The sequence below is a fragment of the Pterocles gutturalis genome, unplaced genomic scaffold (genome assembly GCF_000699245.1).
Source record: "Pterocles gutturalis isolate BGI_N339 unplaced genomic scaffold, ASM69924v1 scaffold34372, whole genome shotgun sequence".
Classification (NCBI taxonomy): Eukaryota; Metazoa; Chordata; class Aves; order Pterocliformes; family Pteroclidae; genus Pterocles; species Pterocles gutturalis.
This window is the reverse complement of record NW_010108912.1, coordinates 3,409-24,777: the sequence shown is the minus strand read 5'-3', so window position 1 is coordinate 24,777 and position 21,369 is coordinate 3,409. Positions and strand designations below refer to the sequence as shown.

At 41.8% G+C, this 21,369-nt stretch overlaps 1 protein-coding gene across 1 annotated transcript in view; it reads left to right on the top strand.

Moving 5' to 3' along the window:
* The window catches only part of LOC104461274 (son of sevenless homolog 2-like), a gene marked incomplete at its 5' end in the record, with an annotated part of 33,390 nt that extends 12,709 nt beyond the window's left edge, over positions 1-20,681 (top strand). The window contains 16 exon segments of the mRNA XM_010072800.1: positions 1,316-1,432; positions 1,773-2,267; positions 2,269-2,429; positions 5,191-5,272; positions 5,950-6,072; positions 9,401-9,504; positions 10,808-11,027; positions 11,998-12,117; positions 12,797-12,959; positions 13,935-14,052; positions 14,584-14,756; positions 15,822-15,938; positions 17,406-17,667; positions 18,556-18,597; positions 19,599-19,708; positions 20,040-20,681. Of these exon segments, the coding sequence (XP_010071102.1) occupies positions 1,316-1,432; positions 1,773-2,267; positions 2,269-2,429; positions 5,191-5,272; positions 5,950-6,072; positions 9,401-9,504; positions 10,808-11,027; positions 11,998-12,117; positions 12,797-12,959; positions 13,935-14,052; positions 14,584-14,756; positions 15,822-15,938; positions 17,406-17,667; positions 18,556-18,597; positions 19,599-19,708; positions 20,040-20,549 (2,917 nt within the window).
* Positions 20,682-21,369: the final 688 nt, after the last annotated feature.

Sequence of the window (21,369 nt, the reverse complement as noted above, 5' to 3'; positions counted from 1 at the left end):
TCTTTTCACACCGTTTTTATGTTCTTTGCATTTCGGTGGCCGATAGTAAGGAAAAGAAGGGCTTTCACAGAGGTAGGCATTTTTTCCCTTCCCTGTACTGTTCCTCAGCTCATAAACTTCCCAGAAATTTTTGGCCATGAAACTTTCATTTCTCTAATAAGCAAGATGGAGGTTGTTTGGGCATGTGAAAAAAGAAAAATTTTAGTAATTTAAATTACATGAAGAGAGTGGACCAGTCTGGTCAAATCCTATTCTCTCAATTACTTTTAGAGGAAGCTACATATCCTTGCTGAGGGAACATAGTGGGGAAAGGAAAAGAAGGCTTCTGCCGTGCTGAGTGATTGTAAGTAAGATTTCTCTTAAAGTATGGAGGTAAACCAGCCTTTATCCAAAACGATGGGGCATGCTGTCTTGATTTTGCCCAGTAATCTATTTGCTTGAATTTTCTTTAAAAAAAAAAATCATATGATGTTGAACATGAAAAGGATTAAAAAGAAAAATCTCTCTTATTTATATCAGCAGTATTTTAGGAGTGATCATCTTAAAGAACCAAAAAGAGGAACCCTGTGAATAGGTTTTGCTCAAAGCATGTTGCTACCGCGCGTATGGAGATGATACGAAAGCCTGTTGAATTCCCTCATTCAAGAAGTTTCTGCCTAGTAGTAGAGACAGATCTAGTCTTTATGAAAAGGAAATAATGCTGTCACAGTGTTTACATTTTGCTATTAGTAGCAAATCTTGAATTTCAGACACTTTTTTTTTTTTACTATGTTAGTTTGCACCAGGCAAAATTGACATTTCTTCTTGAGATGGATAGGTTTGCTGGAGATGGCAGAATTTAGAATGGTAGGAAGCAAAGAGAGAATCTTGGTCGTTCTTTTACATTTGCTCTGAAATGTTGAGATTAATTGACTCTTTGAAGGAGTATTACACATAGTTACATAAAACAGCATTTCATTCTCGGACATTTCAAACTGTTCTAATGAAATCAGTTGTGAAACGGGACATTGTTGAAAAGATAACAGGAAAAACTACCTGGCAGTTAGCACTGGTTCTCGGTAAAGCGTTATCTTTCTAAACTCCCTCCTGCTCTCTCCTGTTGAGTATCTACTGACTTTTCCTGAAGATCTGACGAAAGTTTTCCAGTTACACGCACAGCTAGTTCTGAGTGTGCTTCTGGTATAACTCTCTCGTTGCCTTGAAGTCACTGACTTCACCGAGTGCTGTAGATACAACTGTGTAAGAATGTTTGCCAGCCTTCCTACCTTTCTATAAATTACATAAATCTGAACGAAACATGTTTCTTTTTTTTTGAATGCAGTGAAGATGAAGAGGATCGGGAATGCTTAAAACAAGCCATCACAGCTCTTCTGAATCTGCAGTGCAGCATGGAGCGCATCTACAGCAAACACTCGCCGCGGCGTCGGCCTGGGTAATGATCCACAGAGCTCCCCTGGTTTCCCAAAGTTGGCAGAGAAAGGGGATCAATGATGTGGAAGGAATGGTAATATTTTTCCTTTTCTGCCAGTTTTCACTGTAAATGGAGTAGCAGCCCAAAACCTCCACGGTTGACTTCTATGAAGAACGTCAATCTCTTTCTCTAGCCAGAGCAGTGCAGGTGGTTTATTTGGAACAGTGGACTTGGTTAGGGCATATTTAGGGCAAAGAAATAGTGATATAAACAATTAATTTAGTTGAATTTTTTTTTTGGTGTCTTGGAATGGCAAATGTAGAATGTGCCCATCGTGACTTTTGTCTTTTCTTCATTCAAGGGAGCCAGTGTATCGCTTCTATAACCGACAAATAAGAAGCAAGCACTTGGCCATCAAGAAAATGAATGAAATTCAGAAAAATATTGATGGCTGGGAAGGCAAAGATATTGGGCAGTGCTGTAATGAATTCATAATGGAAGGTGGCTTGACGAAAATAGGAGCCAAACACGAGCGACACATCTTTCTCTTCGATGGTTTAATGATCAGCTGTAAAACTAATCACGGGCAATCACGGCTTCCCGGTTACAGCAGCGCGGAGTATAGGCTGAAGGAAAAAATTGTCATGAGGAAAATACAGATTATTGATAAAGATGACACGTCTGAATACAAACACGCTTTTGAACTGGTGTCTAAGGATGAAAACAGCATCCTGTTTGCTGCCAAGACTGCCGAAGAGAAGAGTAACTGGATGGCCGCTCTGATTTCCCTCCAGTATCGCAGCACTCTGGATCGGATGCTCGATTCAGTGTTACTGCAAGAAGAGAACGAACAGCCAGTTGCCCAGCCCAAGCGTGTATCGTTTTGTAGTGGAAGACTCTGAGGAGAACATTGTTTTTGAGGACAACTTGCAAAGCATTTTTAGGAATGGAATTCCCATCATCAAAGGAGGAACGGTTGTGAAGTTAATCGAAAGGTTAACGTACCATATGTATGCAGGTATTCTGAACATTTATTTTTATTTTTTTTTTTTTTTTTAAGGTCATGTTTGGTGGTGAAATGAATCCTTTTATATTTTGTTTGTTTGGGGTTTTTTTTCTGGGTATAGTTAAATGTAAAGCAAGAGTTGCAGAAAAAAAACCCCCAAACTGTTATTAGATCAACTGGCTTTGCTGGCAAATCTGTTAAGAAAATTTTGGGTATGCAAGCCATCCCCCCCCAAAAAAAGAGTATCAGTGGTCTAATAGGAGCCACTAGTGTGTTTCTTGAGACCATCCCAGATAAAGCAGTGGTGCTGTTACAGGCTGTGCGACTGTGGAGGAGGAAAAAGGTTGGAGGTTGTTTATTGTACTTCACCCTGCTGCTTTGTGAAGTCCCTCAGTGGAAAAGGGTGCAAATCACAGTCAGCATTCTTCAGACTTTCCTGGGAAATACTATCCTAAAGCCCCAGAAATGAAACCTCGACATAGTTATATGGACTGCTAACGTTGATGAAAATGTTAGATCCTAGGTTTGGGGTGGAAGCGTGCACCGGAAGGGGATGCAGTGGAGCTGACGTGAGGATGCTGGTGGAAGCGATGTGCAATTTTTGTAAAACTTTTCAAATAGTAGTGGTTTCTTTTGTGCTTTTTACAAAACTGCCTGGGGTTTCGTTGAGTCTTTTTTGTAAAAGTAAGGCTAGATAGCGTGGAGCTGTATATTTAAAAAAAATATATATATTTGAAAATAGCATTTCCCACCTTGAAGCTCAGCATTGCTGCAACTAGTTGGGAAGCAACTACTCCATAGTTGTGTTGTCTGTGAGGCCCAGCTCATCCGTTTCTACAGTGTGATGGGTTTCAGTGGCTTGTAAGAATGAACTGGTGCGTTTGAGTATTTGAAAGGGTAACTTCAGGTTTTGTAGAGCGAGTACCTGGCCCTTTGGCCCTGGGTGCTTTTTCCGAACAGCGTTTGGAGCCAAGACTAACACAACCCCGTCCCTCAGCCTCCACAGGGACATTGCGATGACTAACAGCACGTGGAGGGACCCTCAGCAGATCTTCGTGGTGCTTTTTCTTTGTGTTTAGGTCCAGATATGATTTAAAGGGTCAGTTTATTGTAGGTGGGGTTAGTTTCAGAGGGCTTTGGCGCAGGCTTTTCTGCAGCACACGTTCCAGATCAACCTCTGTCATGTCAAGGAAGTCCCCGGCCGTACCAGGATACCATGGGAGGCAGCAGATGCAGAGTTAATAAACTCTCAAATTTAAATTGCAAGCCACTTCTCATAGCACATCACTTGAATTTCTATTTTATTGAGAATGTCATTTACAAAAATAAATATTTTTTTAAATAATGTAAAGGAACCTGCACAGGCAGGAGAGCCGAATAGCAGCCCCCATTTTAAGAGAATTGCAGATCTTGTCGGCGGAGCAGAGATTACTACCTGCTTATTCAGTGGTAGGAGGAAGATTTACTTTTAAAATGTTGTGAATAGTACTGAAGAGTGAATGTAGATGTGACGTGGAAGCAGAACAGGCCGGCGCAGGACCAGGGTGCACGCTCAGCAGCATTAGCGCGGAATGAGAGTGCTGTTACTTTTAGCTTGCAAGCACATTCCTATATATGGATCCCTTAAAAATGTTGAGTGGTGCTCTTTAGGGAATTTAAGCCTTCTTAAAAGCAATGTTTGGCTTAATCTTTTGTGGGAAGAAATTCCCTGCCCACGTGTTGAAGACTGCTGCTGTAAGCTACCTGCACCTAACGCGGATGGATCCAAGACTATTTGCGGAACAGCAAGAGAAAAGAAACTCCCAACGACCCCAAATCCACACTTCTGAGTGAGCACACGCACACACACTTCTCCAGGCCTGGTTTTCCTGTGCCTCTGCATTTATTTGCTCCCAGGCAGCCGTGGAAGCTGCTGCGTGCCACCCAGGAGCAGTGCTGCCGTTACCCTTGTGCGGGGGTCTGCTGCAGGCGTGTCACGATTCAGGCCAGATGATGACCCTTCGTGGCTCACCGTAAAATGGTTTGTTTATCAGCTTGCTGATTTATGATCTCAGAAACTCTGTACAAGAGACTGGAATGAAGAGATTCAAGGAAAAAAAAAAAATCCTTTAATACTTCTCGTATAGCAGAGTAAGCCCAATAAAACACGTGGTGGCTTGCGGGTAGGCACGTCTCACGGTAACACACCTACCGGAGCGGTGAGGGAGGTGTGGTGGCTTGTGGAGATGCGACGTCTCGAGCTGCTGCAGCTATTTGCTTGGTAAGGCCTCTGCTGCTTGTCGTGTTTTCCTGCCGGCTGCTCTGCCGAGGGGGCTGTGTGCTGCAGTGCTGAGGCTGGGGCAGGTGTGCAGTCCCCGCTGCTGGAGGTGTTTTCGGAACAGGTAGGATACATGTTTTGTCGGGGTGGGATATGTATTTTGGATGTTGAGAGTAGACAGCCTTGTTCTGCCGTGTTTTCTTTGTCTTTATGAAACCGTGGAGTAGCTGGGTGTTCAGGGAGTGTACGCCATCGCACACGCCAGGACTGAGACACGGTTTTTGGGAGAACACAGTATGTGCAGTCGAATACCTTTACAGGGGAAACGCATCAAAGAAGTAAATGAAAATTTCACAGGCATTATAATTTCTGGTATTTTTTAAATTACAGTGCTTGATTTATGACCTTAGGGTATTTTCTGCACTTTAAACTTTTTCTGTATGTGTCTTTTATTTCTGATATTTGGCAATTGGATAAAAAACCCACTCCCATCATTTTCTTATTCTGTCTTTACAGATCCTAATTTTGTACGTACTTTCCTTACCACGTACCGCTCGTTTTGCAAGCCCCAGGAACTGCTGAGTTTACTGATTGAGAGGTAAGTAGTGGTCATCCTTTCTGAAGACATTGGAAGGCTTTGTGTTCATTTTCCTGCTCCTTTTCTGCTCGGGTTCTTGGCGCTGTGTGGCACATGTTTTCGTGGAGTTTATAAAACAGTAACTTTTAAAACGGGATACAGCGATGCAAGGTTTTAATGCAAGCTTCCTTTTCCCAGTTTGTTAAATTAGTTACTGAAAGTATTACCTAGAACACTTGGTGTGCCTCAGCCATGGGGTGGTGATGTTTTGAACTGCTTCACTTGATGATGAGAGTGTATTTGAGTATGCCTGAATCTCGATGCAAATAAGAAAAATGTTCTGAGCAGTTTGTTTGAGAGGCACAGACTCTTAATGTAAACAACGTTTTAATTCAGTGTGATAAAGCTGCTCTTAAGCTTTCTTCTAATCTTCACTTAATCATGGTAGCAGGTAGTTAAAAACCTTATATCCTAGTCTAGACATCTTGTGATGACCAGAGAACTAGCGAATTATCAGGCTGAGGAGCCGGGTGTGTTAGCACAGAGCTAGAGGAGGAGGGGGTTGCTGGGTATGACGCGAGTGCTTCGGTTTCGCCACGCTGAGTTTTTTTTTTAAATGCAATTGCTCTTCACATCCTGCGCAAGGAGTTTGTGTTTTATCTTAATTGCCATCAGTTTTTTGGTGCTTTTATTCATAGGTTTGAAATCCCAGAGCCGGAGCCTACTGAAGCAGACAGGCTGGCAATCGAGAAAGGGGAGCAGCCCATCAGCGCAGACCTTAAGCGATTTCGCAAGGAATACGTCCAGCCAGTACAGCTCAGGTTTATTTGCTTTTAAATTTGTTCTGTTAAAGCCAGCTTTTAGTTCACTGATTATACGGTGATCCTGGAGACGGTAATCTCTTTTGGAGACTGCTGTGCTGTCAAGTAGGGACTTACCGCTGTCTGCAGCCAGGCTAATATCCCAAACCATGTTCTGATTAGTCATACCGACTTCTGTTGTTGTTGCAACTGTACTTTGGTTCTCTGCCGCTCACAGCTGTGATCGCCACCCACAAGAACGCTGTATGGCTGCTGTGTAAAGCGGGTGTGGGTGAGAGATGTACAGCTGAAAGTATTTCTGACTGCATTTTGAATGGATTCCTTGTTAACAGACTCTGTGAAGATAGTTTCTCTGTTTCCTTTTTTTTTTTTTTTTTCAGTCCTGTTGGTATTTTACTCCCTTTCCCAGCCCCGTTGATGTGTTTGCACAAAGACAGGGAGACTCTTGTCTGTGCTGCACATTGCAACGAGCTGCAGTGAATCTTCAAGGTCTTGCTGACCTGGCTAATTTGGGGAACAGTTAAGCGTTTTTAGCATGAATGAGGCTGATTGTTTGGGATCAAGTCAGGAGGAGACACAGATCACAACCAATATTTGCTAGAACAACTTTTATTTGTTAAACTGTTTTTTTAGTAGCATCAAGATTTTCCAATTAATGGCAGATAACTGTATGCACGGTACCCTCGGTTACTGCCTCGGTCATAGTTACCAGTTTGGAGCAACAGCAGTTTACTGACATCCCAGTACCTTCAAGGCAGGAGTTCAGAAAGTCACTCAGGAGTCCTGTTTTCATCAGATGCCTGTGTGCATATGTATAAAAAAATATAAGTGTGTACGTAATACTATAATGTTTGTCAATATATAGCCACCGCTACCTTCTTGTATATAGTCCACGCTACACAAGCTCAGGGTAACCTTGATACTTGTGTGTGCGCGTGGCCTTGTGCAGATTTGTCAGGCCCTTGGCATTCTCAGTTTAACAGCAGGACCACGAGTCTCCAGAGTTACCAGTTCTTGGAAGAGCTTCACACGCTGCCTCTCAGCACACGCTTTTCCTGCTTTCAGCTCGCTGTTTTCTGGATGTTTCTGCATCCACCCACAGAGGTGCTTATAGAGCCCCTCCATTGAAACTCAGGCAGAATGGGCTTTTGTGACATGGCTGGCTCAAGAGTTTAAATATCGTTGTGTTGTTTTTATTGCTATTTTTTATAGCCTCCTCTACTAACTAGGCTTGAAGTTGCTTGGGGACCTCCTCCTGTTGCCCCTTTGCATGGTACAAACGCGTCTTCCTGCAGCGCTGCTGTAGCTGGGCAGAAGTGGTTACCAATGAACTGGGACCTGTAGAAAAGTTTGAGGCAGCAATTAGCCGTGTTTCATGCTGTTAATTTCCAAAAGCAATGTAGGACTTCTGCCTTCATACGTTATTTTTGAGCTGTACGAAACTTGTGCCCCATTCCAAAGCTTCCAGGGTCTTTGGTTTTAGTTTCTGGTTTCTTTCCTTGTCAGAGAGATTAGGATACCTCTTATCGTGACAGCTACTCTTTGCTGTCTAATTTATGCTGTGGTGAGCTGAGTCCGTTTACGGGTGCCTGCTTGATGAGAGATGTGGTTTAAAGCTGCCTTTTAACACACACCCTTCGCTTGTCATTGGTCTTTGAATTTAGGAGATAATACATATTTCTAGAAGCTTGAAACTCTTAACTGTTACAGTTGAAAATGAATGCCTGAATTTGTGCTGTTAGCTTGACAGCCCAGCACTTTGTAAGTTCTAGTATAGTTAATATCATTGACCTCTACTTCAGAGAGATCTGAGATTCGGGAAGAAGGTGATTATATGAAGGTGCTCATTCCTTCTTCTCTCCCTCCTTTCCCTCCCTTCCTCCCTCCCTCCTTTCCTTCCTTCCCTTCCCAGCACTTAGTCCCCATCTTGCAGAAGACGCCACAGACCTGCTGTGCAGTGCACAGGTGTAGAAATGGAAATGTCTTTGCCTAGACTAAATGCTTGTGAGGTCATGGGAAAGAGGAGGTGCGAAACTGGAAATGCAGTCAGCAGAACCAGACAGTCTCTCTTGCTTTTTCAGTATTCCTACCCTGGTATCTCAAAGGCAAAGACTGATTAGATAAGATCCTCTATTACTGTTATTTGGAACTTGTTTCAAAGCATCATTCCTTTGGCGGTTAGAAGCTGTCATTGGTTTCCAGCCTAAATAATCTGTTTGGGTCGCCGTTCTGTCATGGGATAAACCTTAAACTGGGAAGAGCAGAAATGTTTAATTCTCCACATAGTCATTTGACGAAGCTAAACAAGCCAACTTGTCTAGTGCTCTGACTCACAGCAGCCTGGCAGATTGCGATCAGTTGTCTGCCCTGGCCTTCTCAGATGTTCTTGCCCACAATCTGCAGGGCTGAGCCACTGAAAACACCAGTCTGACGCACAGTTAGGACTGGTTTGCCTTACTAGCCAGAGCCGCAAAGACTGGGAAAGTTCAGCAGCACTCAGCACACAGCTGAGCCGCTTCTGCCGAGGCGCTGGCGCAGGAGTAACCCCATCATCCCGTCCCACCTGTTGTACTAGTTGTTGTAGGACATTTTTGCTCACTCTTCAGGTGAGGTGATGTGGTGCACACCGATAAATCCAAGTTTCTTGGTACAAGCTCAACTTGTTTACCTGAAGAAGAGGCAAAACCGTTGTTTATTCTGCGACATCCTCAGAGTAGAAGAGCAGTTGTAGTTCACTTTGAGAGGCTTATTTATTAGTCGTCTGTTTAAGAAAGTGTAGAGAAAAATCAAGAGGAAGTTTAGTGTTATCCTTAAGTACTGGATCTAGTAGGACCATTAGTGTAATTAAAAGTTGTAAAAGTTGGGCAGTACGCTTGCAAAAACTTCTAAGCTGAAATTTGTGTATAGGAAAGAAACAATTACAAATTTGTTTCTTACCAAATGGGAGATCCAAATTAGCTTTTTTTAGTTAAAAAAAAAAATACAAGATTACATTAGAAATACCACTTTTATCTGATTTTAATAAGTTTTTTCCTCTTGAAACAGCCTCAACACTAGCATTCTTTATAGAATATTTAAAAAAAACCACCAAACTATATATGTGCTAAGACTGGACAATGAGGTTTTAAATACCTGGGGACTTCTGTGGTTATTGGTGCCGTGCTTAGTCTTTGTTCTGCACCTTTTTCCAAATGTATTTTGATAGTTGTCAACTACCTTAATCTGTAACTCACCTTTTGTAGAACTGTGTTTCATTTACTGTTTATACAGGATGAGCCTTGGAAGTCCATAAAAACCAAACATAATTTTTTTTTCTCTCCTTCCTCAGAATATTGAATGTTTTCCGTCACTGGGTAGAGCACCACTTTTACGATTTTGAACGAGATCTGGAGTTACTAGAGAGACTGGAGACGTTTATTTCCAGTGTAAGAGGTACGGTGATCGGTGGTCTTGTTCTTCCACGTTTGGGTACAACCCAGTGGTCTGATCCTGACAGGTTTTAGGCATGAGAATATCTTCGCACACATGAGTAATTTTAATGCCTTTAATTGAGCTGTTTATGAGACTCTCCCTTACGTGAGCAAGCTTTGGCCTGGAGCCTAACCAGCTACCAGAATTACTTCAAGCATTATGATATTTAACTTAAGTGTATTTACTTCTGGACGGTAATTTTCATCCTTGCCTGACTCTACAGCAGACTTGTGAGAATTCATATTTTCACCTTCCTTCTCCCCGTGTTGTATCGTAGAGAATTCCTTCCATGCTGGTTACCAAGACTAGTTTTTTGCATCTTGTTCTTTTCCCATTTATTGAAAAGTTCCAGCTGAAAATCATTATCCTTTCAGGAGAAAATGCTTGACCCCATTGATATCGCTTCCTCTGGAGGCAGCCCTTACGAACTAGCAGATCTTTTTGGCAGCAGTGTTGGCGAGTCGATTTTAATCATTATCCTGGCAATTCTAGACTTTTCAGATTGAAACAAACTTGGAGAACGTTAGTTTACCTTCTGCAGAGGTCTCCATGCTGACTATTGCAGACCAGAGGGGAATTATTCAGTTTTGATTAGTCTCTTGAAAGGTATTTATCTTGAACTGCTGAAGGTACTTCCCGTCTTGTCCTCTGTTTTGTGTACTGTAAATGCTGGACTCATAGTGTAAACACGTATTTCTCTAATCTTTTTGTCCTAGTACGGAATGTTGCAAAGATCTCACTTGAGGCTTGTTGTTTTCTTCTTCTCTAAGTAGGTGAAGCTAGCAGGCAAAGTGGAGGTGGTTACAGCTGAGGGGGAAAAAGTAAAATACAACGTATACAGAGTCACTTTTTCTACTCCAAAACTGTCACTAAATGTGGTTAAATGCAACTGGGAACCCAAAAATTCATTCACGTGTGTCTGTATTTGCCAACTGATGAGGCAAAGTGGAGGTGGTTACAGCTGAGGGGGAAAAAGTAAAATACAACGTATACAGAGTCACTTTTTCTACTCCAAAACTGTCACTAAATGTGGTTAAATGCAACTGGGAACCCAAAAATTCATTCACGTGTCTGTATTTGCCAACTGATACAGGTGCAAGAACTCATAAGAAAAAAACAGGGAACTACAAACCTAATTAATGTGCAGAAATGCGTAATTTTGAGTGCACATACAAATTTGAGGGCGGGTTGGTTTTGTTAAACTATCAAAGGTCAGTTAAGATGGTATTAAAAACATGGGTTTTTTATGGCTTCTGTTTTGCAGGAAAATCCATGAAGAAGTGGGTGGAATCGATTGCTAAAATCATCAAGAGAAAGAAAGCTCAAGCAAATGGAATTAGTCACAACATCACCTTTGAGAGCCCGCCTCCCCCAATCGAGTGGCACATTTGGCGCGTTGGGCACAGCGAAGCACTGGACCTCATGACTCTGCATCCTATCGAAATTGCTCGACAGCTGACACTTCTCGAGTCCGACCTTTATAGGTAGGGATTGAACTAACACGTCTTTTTTAGATTATTTGAGCAAGAAAGAGCCCTGATTCATCAAATCAGTCAAAAGTACATCCCCTTGACTTCCAGAGTTTATGGAAAGAGGTTTTCGTGCCATCTGTTTGATATCAAAATATGCAAAGCAAGAGGAAAAAAAAGCAGTTTTTAATCTCCATATCAGACTTCTGACAACATAAATAAGTAGAGGAAGGACACTAGAATATTACAAGTAGATAATACCAACTGGTATTGTCTCCTTGTTAAAAATAAACTTAGTGTTACATTAAACAGAAATGCTTGTTGCTTCAGAAAAAAGAGAACACGATGTCTCCGCTCCTTCATAGCTGCATCGCGAAGGCCCAGGTGCTACATGCGTGTAACCACAGCCCTGCTACGTCAAGGTCCTCTAAGCTAATTCTGAAGAGGTTTTTTGGCCTGGCACCATAAATACTTCGCTGTTTCCCAGCTCTGTTGTTGCCTGTGATAAATAGAGCTGGCCTTGATGTGAGAGCTGGCTTTTGCTGGGCAGAAATTCTTTAAGGTCCTATAAAACTTCAAGGCGAAGCATCCTTTCGTGCTTCAGTGACAGCAGGTTTTCTATTGAAATACGCCACTTTGCCAGCGGGTTGCTCAAAGTACTTCAGCTTCCTATTAAAAAAAAAAAAGTAACTGTCTTTAAGATGTTTTCTTATGCTTTCAGGAAATTAAACATACTCCTTTGTAATTTTCTTATCTGAAAATGCTTATACAAAAATGCCAATTCCAATTAAGATAAAAATGTGTTTCCTTCTGTAGTCAAATACTTGTCAAAAAGTTATTTTAAGTAACTTTTGCAGTAGGTTAGATTGGATTGGATTTGTGAAATATCAGGTCATGATTAAGGGAAGAAATAATTTTTAATGCAAACACAGAGCACTATTATTTGTACTGAGCATTCTTCTGCATCTTGCTTTGTCGTTATCAGGGCAGTACAGCCTTCTGAACTGGTTGGGAGCGTGTGGACTAAAGAAGATAAGGAAATTAACTCCCCGAATCTATTGAAAATGATCCGTCATACTACAAACCTTACTCTGTGGTTTGAAAAGTAAGTACAGGTGGTGATAGTCTAGTGGCATTAATTCCCACTGAAATTCTGCTGGGAAATGTTTTTCTGCTACTTGAATTCTGTTGCCTTGAATCTCGAGATGGCTGTCGGGCATTGCAGTGATTTCAGGTGTTGGTTCAAGGGTGCCGCACATGCTCCCTCTTCCTGAGAGCAGATTTTTTTCCAGTGATGGTCAGCCTGGGCTCTACGGACATTTCTGCAGTACATCAAAGGGTGTTGAAGGCAGTGCAGGACTCAGCACCGCTTTTCTGCATCTCTGAAAGCACTGTTGTGTCTGTCCCCTTATCTCAGTCCCTATCCCTTCTCGCATGAGATGATTAAGTGCTTCTGAGGACGTGGCCGATGCAGCTTGTATGCGTATCCCTCACCTAGCAAGATTAATTTAGATACGGTGGCATGAGAGTCGCCCTACTTACCCTGGATCTTGCTTGGGGTTTGCTTTGTTATTTCACAGGATATGCCAAAAACCTTTCTTGGCTTTCCAACTTGAACATATGTAAGGTGTGATTACATAAATTTGTACTTGAAATTCTTGAGAGAGAGCCAGAATGTGCATACTGGATGTACTGTGCAGTTTTTGCTTGGAAAATTTTGATTTAGTAACTAGCAAAATGTCAGGTTTTATTTATCAGTGTTTCTCAAATTATGTCGTGATTAGGTGCATTGTGGAAACAGAGAATTTTGAAGAGCGAGTGGCTGTGCTGAGCAGGATTATAGAAATCCTGCAGGTTTTTCAAGATCTGAATAATTTCAATGGTGTTTTGGAGATCGTCAGTGCAGTGAATTCTGTGTCAGTGTACAGACTAGATCACACATTTGAGGTAAGTTTTGGGCATTGTTTAAAAAAAAAAAAAATCCAGAAATGTGTCACACACACCTCTGAAGTGAAATCTGTAGTAGCCATATCACTCTTGGTTTCATGGAAGAAAACAAGTGTGAAATGCGCAGAGTTACTTATGAGGAAAGAGGGGAGATGGGCTGCGTCTCTCAAAGGGTTTGCAGCAGGAAGCGAAGCTTTTAGCAGATGTTTTCTCACGTGTATTCGGCCTGAAAAGGGGAAACGCCATGGTCATTCAATTGTTCTTCCCTAACCTGTCTGAAATGAACCTGTTGCTGCAGTCCAGCATTTTATGGGTATGAAAGAGTCCAGAGTTCTCTGGGCTGGAACAGTTTAACAGCGGCATTTCCTGCCTGTGCAAGACATGTGAGGGTAGAAGGTCATGGGGAGGGGACAGCTAAAACTCAAATTTCAGTTAATCCCAAGAACTTCTCTTGGATGAGAGAGTCTCAGAAGACTCGGGCTGTTGGAAGCAGAAACAAATAGCTGCTGAAGTGGTTTAGATGGACAGTAGGGAGAGAGATGACTACACAAGTAGTGATTCCGTTTTTCACTTGCCAAGGAAAAGAAATGCCTGGGATTTGTCAGCAAAGCCTCCCTTGACTAAAGTAGAAAAAGAAGAATGACTAAAATGTTTTGAGTTTTGTATATCTTTGAAAGGCAGTACAAGGCCTTTAAGTTAAATTTAAAATTACATGTTTAATTTTTGTTAAAGACCAAGATTATGCTTGAAAGCTGATAGACAAAATAATAATGTGTTTACAGTAGCCTTTTGATGCACGTGACTAAATTATTGGGCTGATAGTGCTGTAGTCTAGAGCAAACTGTTTACAAACGAGGTTCTTTCAAATCTGAATTTCAATTCTTAAGTTTTGCTGAGAGAGTTAGGGAATTGCCTTGTTTTTACTAACCATGCTATTGAGATTTGCATCCCTAATTTTTTTCTTTGACAACTTAGGCACTACAGGAGAGAAAAAAAAGAGTTTTGGATGAAGCAGTAGAACTAAGTCAAGATCATTTTAAAAAATACCTGGCTAAGCTCAAGTCAATCAATCCACCCTGTGTGCCTTTCTTTGGTAAGTAGCTCCAGGGCAGGCTGATACTGTGTGTGTTCTCAGTCCTGAGTTTGATGCAGATGTGTTAATAGTGTTTAAATTGTTCAAGGTTGTGTTTAGCTTTCAAAAATTGTTAATGTAATATGTGATTTTGACTTCCTAGGTGTGTAATGGTTTTAGACTTACTGGTTTTTATATAAATTTATTTATCTAGTTTAGGTAAAGATTACTGGTATTATATTGGTGAATTAATATGACCTTACTTGGTTTAACACTGCCTCCATGTTGGTGATCTGATTATGGTGATGATGACCTGAGGAGGTTTTTTTCCTAAACTCAGGATCTCATATTAAGGAGATAAAGCATCTTATTTCAAGGATGTATTTTTTCTGTGTAAAATGCAGGCTTGATTCATTGTTGTCAGCTAATAAACTGTTGGAGCATTAAAGGGAATGATTACCTATGCTCAGACATTTTTATCATTCATTAGGAAGAACGAAATAATCTCTTGGAATGAAAATGAACTTTAAAAAACACTTCTCTTTTTATCAGGAATATACCTTACAAATATTTTGAAGACAGAAGAAGGGAATCCTGACTTCCTTAAAAGACAAGGGAAAGAATTAATTAACTTCAGTAAGAGGAGAAAAGTGGCTGAAATTACAGGAGAAATTCAGCAGTATCAAAACCAGCCTTACTGTTTACGGATAGAGCCAGAGATTCGGGTAATCAAACACTAAATATCTGTTTTGGGGATATAAGGAGGGAAAAGAATGTACACAACAGAAAATTGTCAAATATTCTTCTAGTCCTTGACCTAATCTTGCCTGAACAGTGACCATCGGAAAGGGGAGGAGCAGTGGCTGGTTGGAGGCAGTAGGCAGCAAAGTGTCACAGCAAAGGAGTAGCCAGAAGTGGGGATTTATTTCCTTGGATTCCATGTTCATAGAATCACAGGCTGGTTTGGGTTGGAAGGGACCTTAAAGCCCATCCAGTGCCACCCCCTGCCATGGGCAGGGACACCTCCCACCAGCCCAGGTTGCCCAAAGCCTCCTCCAGCCTGGCCTTGAACCCCTCCAGGGATGGGGCATCCACAGCTTCTCTGGGCACCCTGGGCCACTGCCTCACCCCCCGCACAGGAAAACATTTCTTCCTCACATCTCATCTCAATAATGATTGAAGTGAGTAGCTTTAAGTGCCAGGTGGACATGTCTGGGAAGGGTTTAGGAGATCTAGGATATTCTTAAGCCAAGAAGTACCTTAAGTTCAAAGGATGGCAGTATTTGTGCTGACAGAAAGAACGAACGGGAAATGCTGTAGCTCACCACCAGACTCAGCTGCAGCAGGAACAGCTAACGCAGGACTGTCAGGTGTTCAGGGAGCTTCGTCCTGTCCGTGCCCTTGGTGCCAGTCCTGTCCTTGCTGTGCCTTCCCTCCAGTCCTCGTGCGGTAGCGCAGTACTCTGTCCCTGCCTCTGCCCTTCCTGTGATCCCGTCCAAAGCTCCTCTAAGACATGGCAGAAGCGTAACTTTGCTTCCACTGCTCTCTCAGCTGTGTTCTGCTCCTTCCCAGATCTGTGATGTTCAGGCATGCGTAGGGGATGCTGTTGCGTGGCCCTTGACACTGCTGTGCTGTGTGTTTATCTCAGGGAACATTTTATTCTGTTTTTCCTGGACATAAGCTTCACAGTAGTAAAAAGCTACATTTTTAATCAGTGAATTACAAGTATTTCATTAAAAATCTGTGTATATGCTTATATTTAAAATATTATTGATGCGTCTTTCATTTAGAAATTCTTTGAAAATCTCAATCCTATGGGGAAGATACCAGAAAAAGAGTTTACAGATTATCTGTTCAACAAGTCATTAGAAATTGAACCTCGAAACTGCAAGCAGCCTCCTAGATTTGTAAGTCTTGTCCTGCAAATTAAATAGCTAAAATCCACTATCCACAGTGAAAAAGAATAGTTAACTCAATATGTATTTCCTTCAGAATTCTGTATCATGAGATGATTTTAAAATACTTTTATTTCAGGGGTTTATTGCTACTAAAACATTTTTTTTATTTTAGAATTAACTTTTTTTTTTCCCAAAACCTGAAATATTACCGTTTAAATTTGGGTTTCTTAGCATATAGTCATTTGATAAAATACGTAATAACATTTTTCATTTCAAAAAATATTTTAAAATACTAATATTGAAATACAGATGTTATGCATAATTGATGTGTTAAGTTTTCTTTAAGCAGAAGTTAATTTCTATTTTTATTTTGTCTAAATGCTTTGCATTGTTGCAAAAGTTGAAGTATAGCACAGAATTGATAAGGTGCAACCTTCTTGCTGAACAAAGTATAGTTCGAGTTAAAGGAGTGGCAATCTTGTATTTTAAGAAAATGGCTCCTGGAGTCCAGAGCTCTTTTTTAAGCAGCAAGATTGCTCTCTAGAATGCTGGGGTTTTATATGTTGTAATTGTACTTCTGAGTAGCTGGAGACATCTCTAATTTTTGGGACAGCTATAAATCATTTTAGCAATCTCCTGTGAGAGGAATGAGTAAGATGGTATTACAAATATGGCAAGAAAACGACAGAAATTACTGTTGCAAAACCACTGCTTGCAGTAATTTCTTTAAAATCTTTTCTAAAAATAGATATCCGTGGTGCCAGTCTCAGTCATCTGGGCATGAATTCTTTACAGTTCATGTTTTCCAAACTAGACATTCTTATTGGAATTTCAGGAAAGTCAAGTTCTGGGTGCTGTCATGTGGTGGAGTGGTGCATACCACCGTAGGATGGGAACGTAATTAGTCTTCAAAGTATCAGCTTTCATCTGTGCTGTGTTACACCTGAGTCTAATGAGGCTTGTTTCACTCACACCAGTGACGTGTGTGGAAGAATTTCGCACTGAGTAACCCAGAGGATGTAGACAACGCGTGTCTGAGTGTGTCCTTGATCTTGGATGCGTGCAGGGGCCTGGTGACCTGTGATATAAGTACAAAGCACATCTTATGGTGCTGTTACGAGGCTCTTCTGCAGGGCTCTGGGGACACTTGAAATAACTCCCTCTCTCCCAAGGCTGTGCTGCCTTCTTCCCTGTGTTTTGTCCTGACGGACATGCATCTGAAACTTGACTCTTCATGATAGCTGTGGGGGAAAAAAATTAAGCGGGGAAAAAAAAATATTTATTAAGCTGTATCCATAACTTTTCAGTAAACTCCTGCTGCGTAGATAACAACAGACTGTAGCTCACGTCAGTTGTAGAAAGGCTGTAGCACCATTTAAAGGGTATTTGATGAGTACTTTTTAAAATGTCTTACAGAGAGTTGGCAGTTTTGTTCTCTGAAGTGTTAGCAGTACTAACCAGCTTTACTCTCTCCAGCCTAGAAAAACAACATACCCCCTGAAATCCCCCGGGATAAGGCCCAATACTGGCAGACACGGCTCCACCTCTGGCACCCTGAGAAGTCATCCATTGCCACTTGAAAAGGAACCGAGTAAGATAAGTTTCAGTAGAATTACTGAGGCAGAGCATGAATCAACAGTGTCGGCACCAACTTCTCCAAACACACCGTCTACACCCCCAGTGTCTGCTTCTTCAGAGTTCAGCGTGTTTTTAGACATCGATCTCAACAGTTCTTATGGTAAATGTGCAATATATTTGAATAATTGTTGCTGTCCTTCAGGCTTCCAAAATGTATTGGTGTATATAAAAAAAAAAGTTGCAGAATTTAGTTGTGGACTATGAAGTGATTGTGTCAGTGTTATGTGTGCTGCATCTGGAAATCCCTGCTGTACGCAGTTAAATAACCAGTGACATTTCCAGTCTTTTTGCCTGCTGGGGCTGAGGCACTCTGCTGGGAGAGATGTCCCCATGCAGCACTGCGGTGCAGGGGCTACACCTGCTCTACCACCTGTGGCACATCCGTACGGAGAAATCATGCTGAGTACCTGGAATCCACACCAGGGTGTGTTTGAGGAGTGGTCTCATGGACTGAACACGCTCTAGGGTTTCTGGCTTAATTTCCTTTGAAGGGAATCCAGTCTGTGTGTTTTGAGACGTGAACCGAAGTGCCAGAAGTGGGGATGGTCAGGGCACTCGCTCTGAAATGCAGCCTTGATTAAAAAAATGACGCTGTTAGTTCAGATGCACTGATAAGGCTCCCAAGCTTTGCCTGTAGCTGTGAGCAGCTCCTGAGTCTCAAAAGCAGCACACGAGGCGTCTTGGCTCTGCTCTGAGGGGGCTGCAGATTTGGCAGGCGGGTTATGCCTGATAGGGGACATAAATGACAACTTTAATATGCTGAGGGCATTTGGAGAAGTGAGCGACAACATGGTAGTGTCAGAACAGAGCAGAATAATGTTTAATTCTCAGCATAACTTAAAATCTCTAGTTCAGGAGTATTTTACCCAGGAAAGGTTAATTCATGTCAGCCTGGAGGTTATGGTGGTCTTTAGGTCATTCACAAGCATGTTACGTGCTGCACGTGTGTTCTGTCTGGAAAGTTTTCAATCAATTTTTCATTTAACAGGTAACAACAGCATCTTCGCTCCTGTCAGTTTGCCACAGTCGAGTGAGTACCCAAACTCTATTAAATGTTTTTTGGTTTTGTTATTTTTTTTCCCCAGGCTCTAGCATTATTTTGTTTCTATTTTGGATGTCCTTGATGATTATTTTGTTTAAGTAATGCTACAAATGAAGCAACTTGATAATTTAATGTTGCCACATAGTGAAAATAATTGTTCTACTGCTAGGAAAGAAGAGGTTCTTTGTGTACCACAAATGTGAGGGATATCCTGTATTCATCTTTGTTTTCAGCTTCTCTTTTTCCTCCCTTATTACACAGGCACATAATACTTTTTCATAATATGATTAAAATCTCACACTGGAGAGCACAGGTGCCTAACGTATTGATACAGAGCTCTGTGCACTTCTAAGAGGAAGAGCAAAGGTGTGACAAAAGTCACAAATACAGGCCAGGGCTTGTTTTGTTTCTTAACTTTGAGGATTTCTTTTTTTTCCCCTCTCTAAAAAGGAAGGACTAGAAATGTCCTAAAATGCTGTGAGAGTGACGATCATCTGTTGTGTTCAGTGTATAATTCTCCTGCTGTAGAAGTGTTGCAGACTTGTTAACCAAGCCTCTGAATTTCCGAATTTTAATGTGTACCCATATGGCAGAGAGAACAGACCTTCCACCCCAACGTGTAACTTCGGCATGCGGACAAACTGCAGGCACTGTGGTACACGGGGTAAATTCCGCAATATCAAGAGAATAGCAGAGTTATTTAAGCACTCCCTGGGAATTCACTTGTTTTCCTGTCCCTCAGCATTGCCTGTTAACTGTTGATGCATATCTTTGATACTGGAAATAGGAGACCACGTTGCGAGGCATATATCTGATTAAAGCAATGAATGAGAATTTTGTACAACTGAAGTTAATGGTTCGTGTTGGTTCGTGTTGCTGTTGAGCACAAAGATCTGCTTATTTGAGTTCCTTCTAGCTTGGCTTAATATTCTAGCATATGTTCCTCAGCTATTGCCCAAGCAGTAAAATAACTGCTTTTCTCTCTATAGAGACTTTCTTCAGCTCGTGGGGTAGCTTTCCTAAGCTAAGTGATGAGCCTCAAAACCCTCCTCCACTTCCTCCACGAAAAAAGATGGATCAGGATGCTTCTAATGCTAAGGTATTTCTGTCCTATATCAAACAACTTGACAGGAAATCAGGAAACATCTAGAATCCTAGAATCGTTTAGGTTGGCCTTTGCTAGTCTAAAAGACTTTCAGATGCAGGGCTCCAGCTGCCTCTGTAAGTTTCAGTTTCCCAGAGTCCAAACTCTGCTAGCTGCTCTAGGAACATCATGCTCATGTTTGGATCAAAGGTACAGCTATGCCAGTATCTCATTTCTGACAGCATCCATACTAGACGTCAAAAGAATTCTGCATCTGCCAGAAGATACACTCTTTATCTAAACATCCACATTTCTTACAATGTGTTTTTTCTCTGTAACGTTGCAGGGAAGTTTAAAATTGGATGACGATCCTCCTGCAATTCCACCTCGGCAGCCGCCGCCTCCAAAGATACAGCCTCGTGCTCCTTCTTACACCAACCCCTTTGACCAGCCGCTGCACAGTCCTCCTCCTCCGCCGCCCCGGGACCCTCTTCCCGATACTCCACCGCCTGTACCGCTCCGCCCGCCCGAACACTTCATCAACTGCCCTCTAAACCTCCAGCCGCCACCAGTGGGACGCTTGCAGAGGGATCCCGACTGGTTCAGGGAGGCGAGCACAGGTCCCAGTTCTCCCGGCACTCCTCCCAGCACGCCTTCTCCCAGGGTACTGCGCCGCTGCTGCGTGATCAGCGCCAGTCACAACAACCTGGTCCACCCGCCTGCGCCCCCCGTCCCACCCCGGCACAATTCGAGCCCTCAGTTACCAAAACTGCCACCAAAGACTTACAAAAGGGAGCTCTCCCACCCTCCTTTGCACAGACTGTCTTTGCTAGAAAATGCAGAAACTCCTCAATGACCTTAGCCATAGTAGTCATTGACACTGGAATAGTATTTGTAAAGTTCCTTTTTTTTTTTTTATTTATTCAAAAAAGGCAGTGTATTTTAGTATTTTCAGAAATTATGCTCTTAAAGTGCTGCTGATCAAAAAGAAAAAAAGTTTAAATTGGAAAAATAAGACTACACACACTCTAGCCTGTGTCTGTTGGACAGCATTACCCTCAGGTGATCAGCAGCATTGCCTTGTTTCACGTCCTCAGTGCTGACAGTTATGCCAGTATACAAAATATCTCTTTTGCACTGTAAACTACACTAAATGAGATTGAAACTGACATCATTTAATTGCACTGAGCCAAAAAAAAGGTGCGTCTGTGGAATTTTTTCAAATTTGAGCACTAGTGGCCTTTTTTTTTCTTTTTAATTTAAAAAAAAAAAAAGAACAATGGGTTGATGACACAAGACGAGGATATAGCATTACCAGTTTTAAACCTCTGGCCACTTGCCTTCTAACTTTGTGTAAGCTTGGAGGTTCGTGAGTGACAGCCACTGTTCTCAAATATTTTAATGCCATGTCTTAATTGCCATTGATTTGCTGCTGAAGACAAAAAAAAAAAAAAAAAGAAAAATAGGTTGAAATCTAAATACCAAAATACTCAGTTGGTCTTGATTATTTTGAGAAAGGATGAACAAGGACTACCTGTCCCAAAGATTGGAAAGGATCCCTCGTACTTAGCATGCATCTTGTTCAGATGTGCCTTTTTGTTTTGGTAGGCGAAGATGTCTTAAGCTAAAGAGTTGTCTACTGTTCTGGAGAACAAAGCTATATGCCATGTATGTAC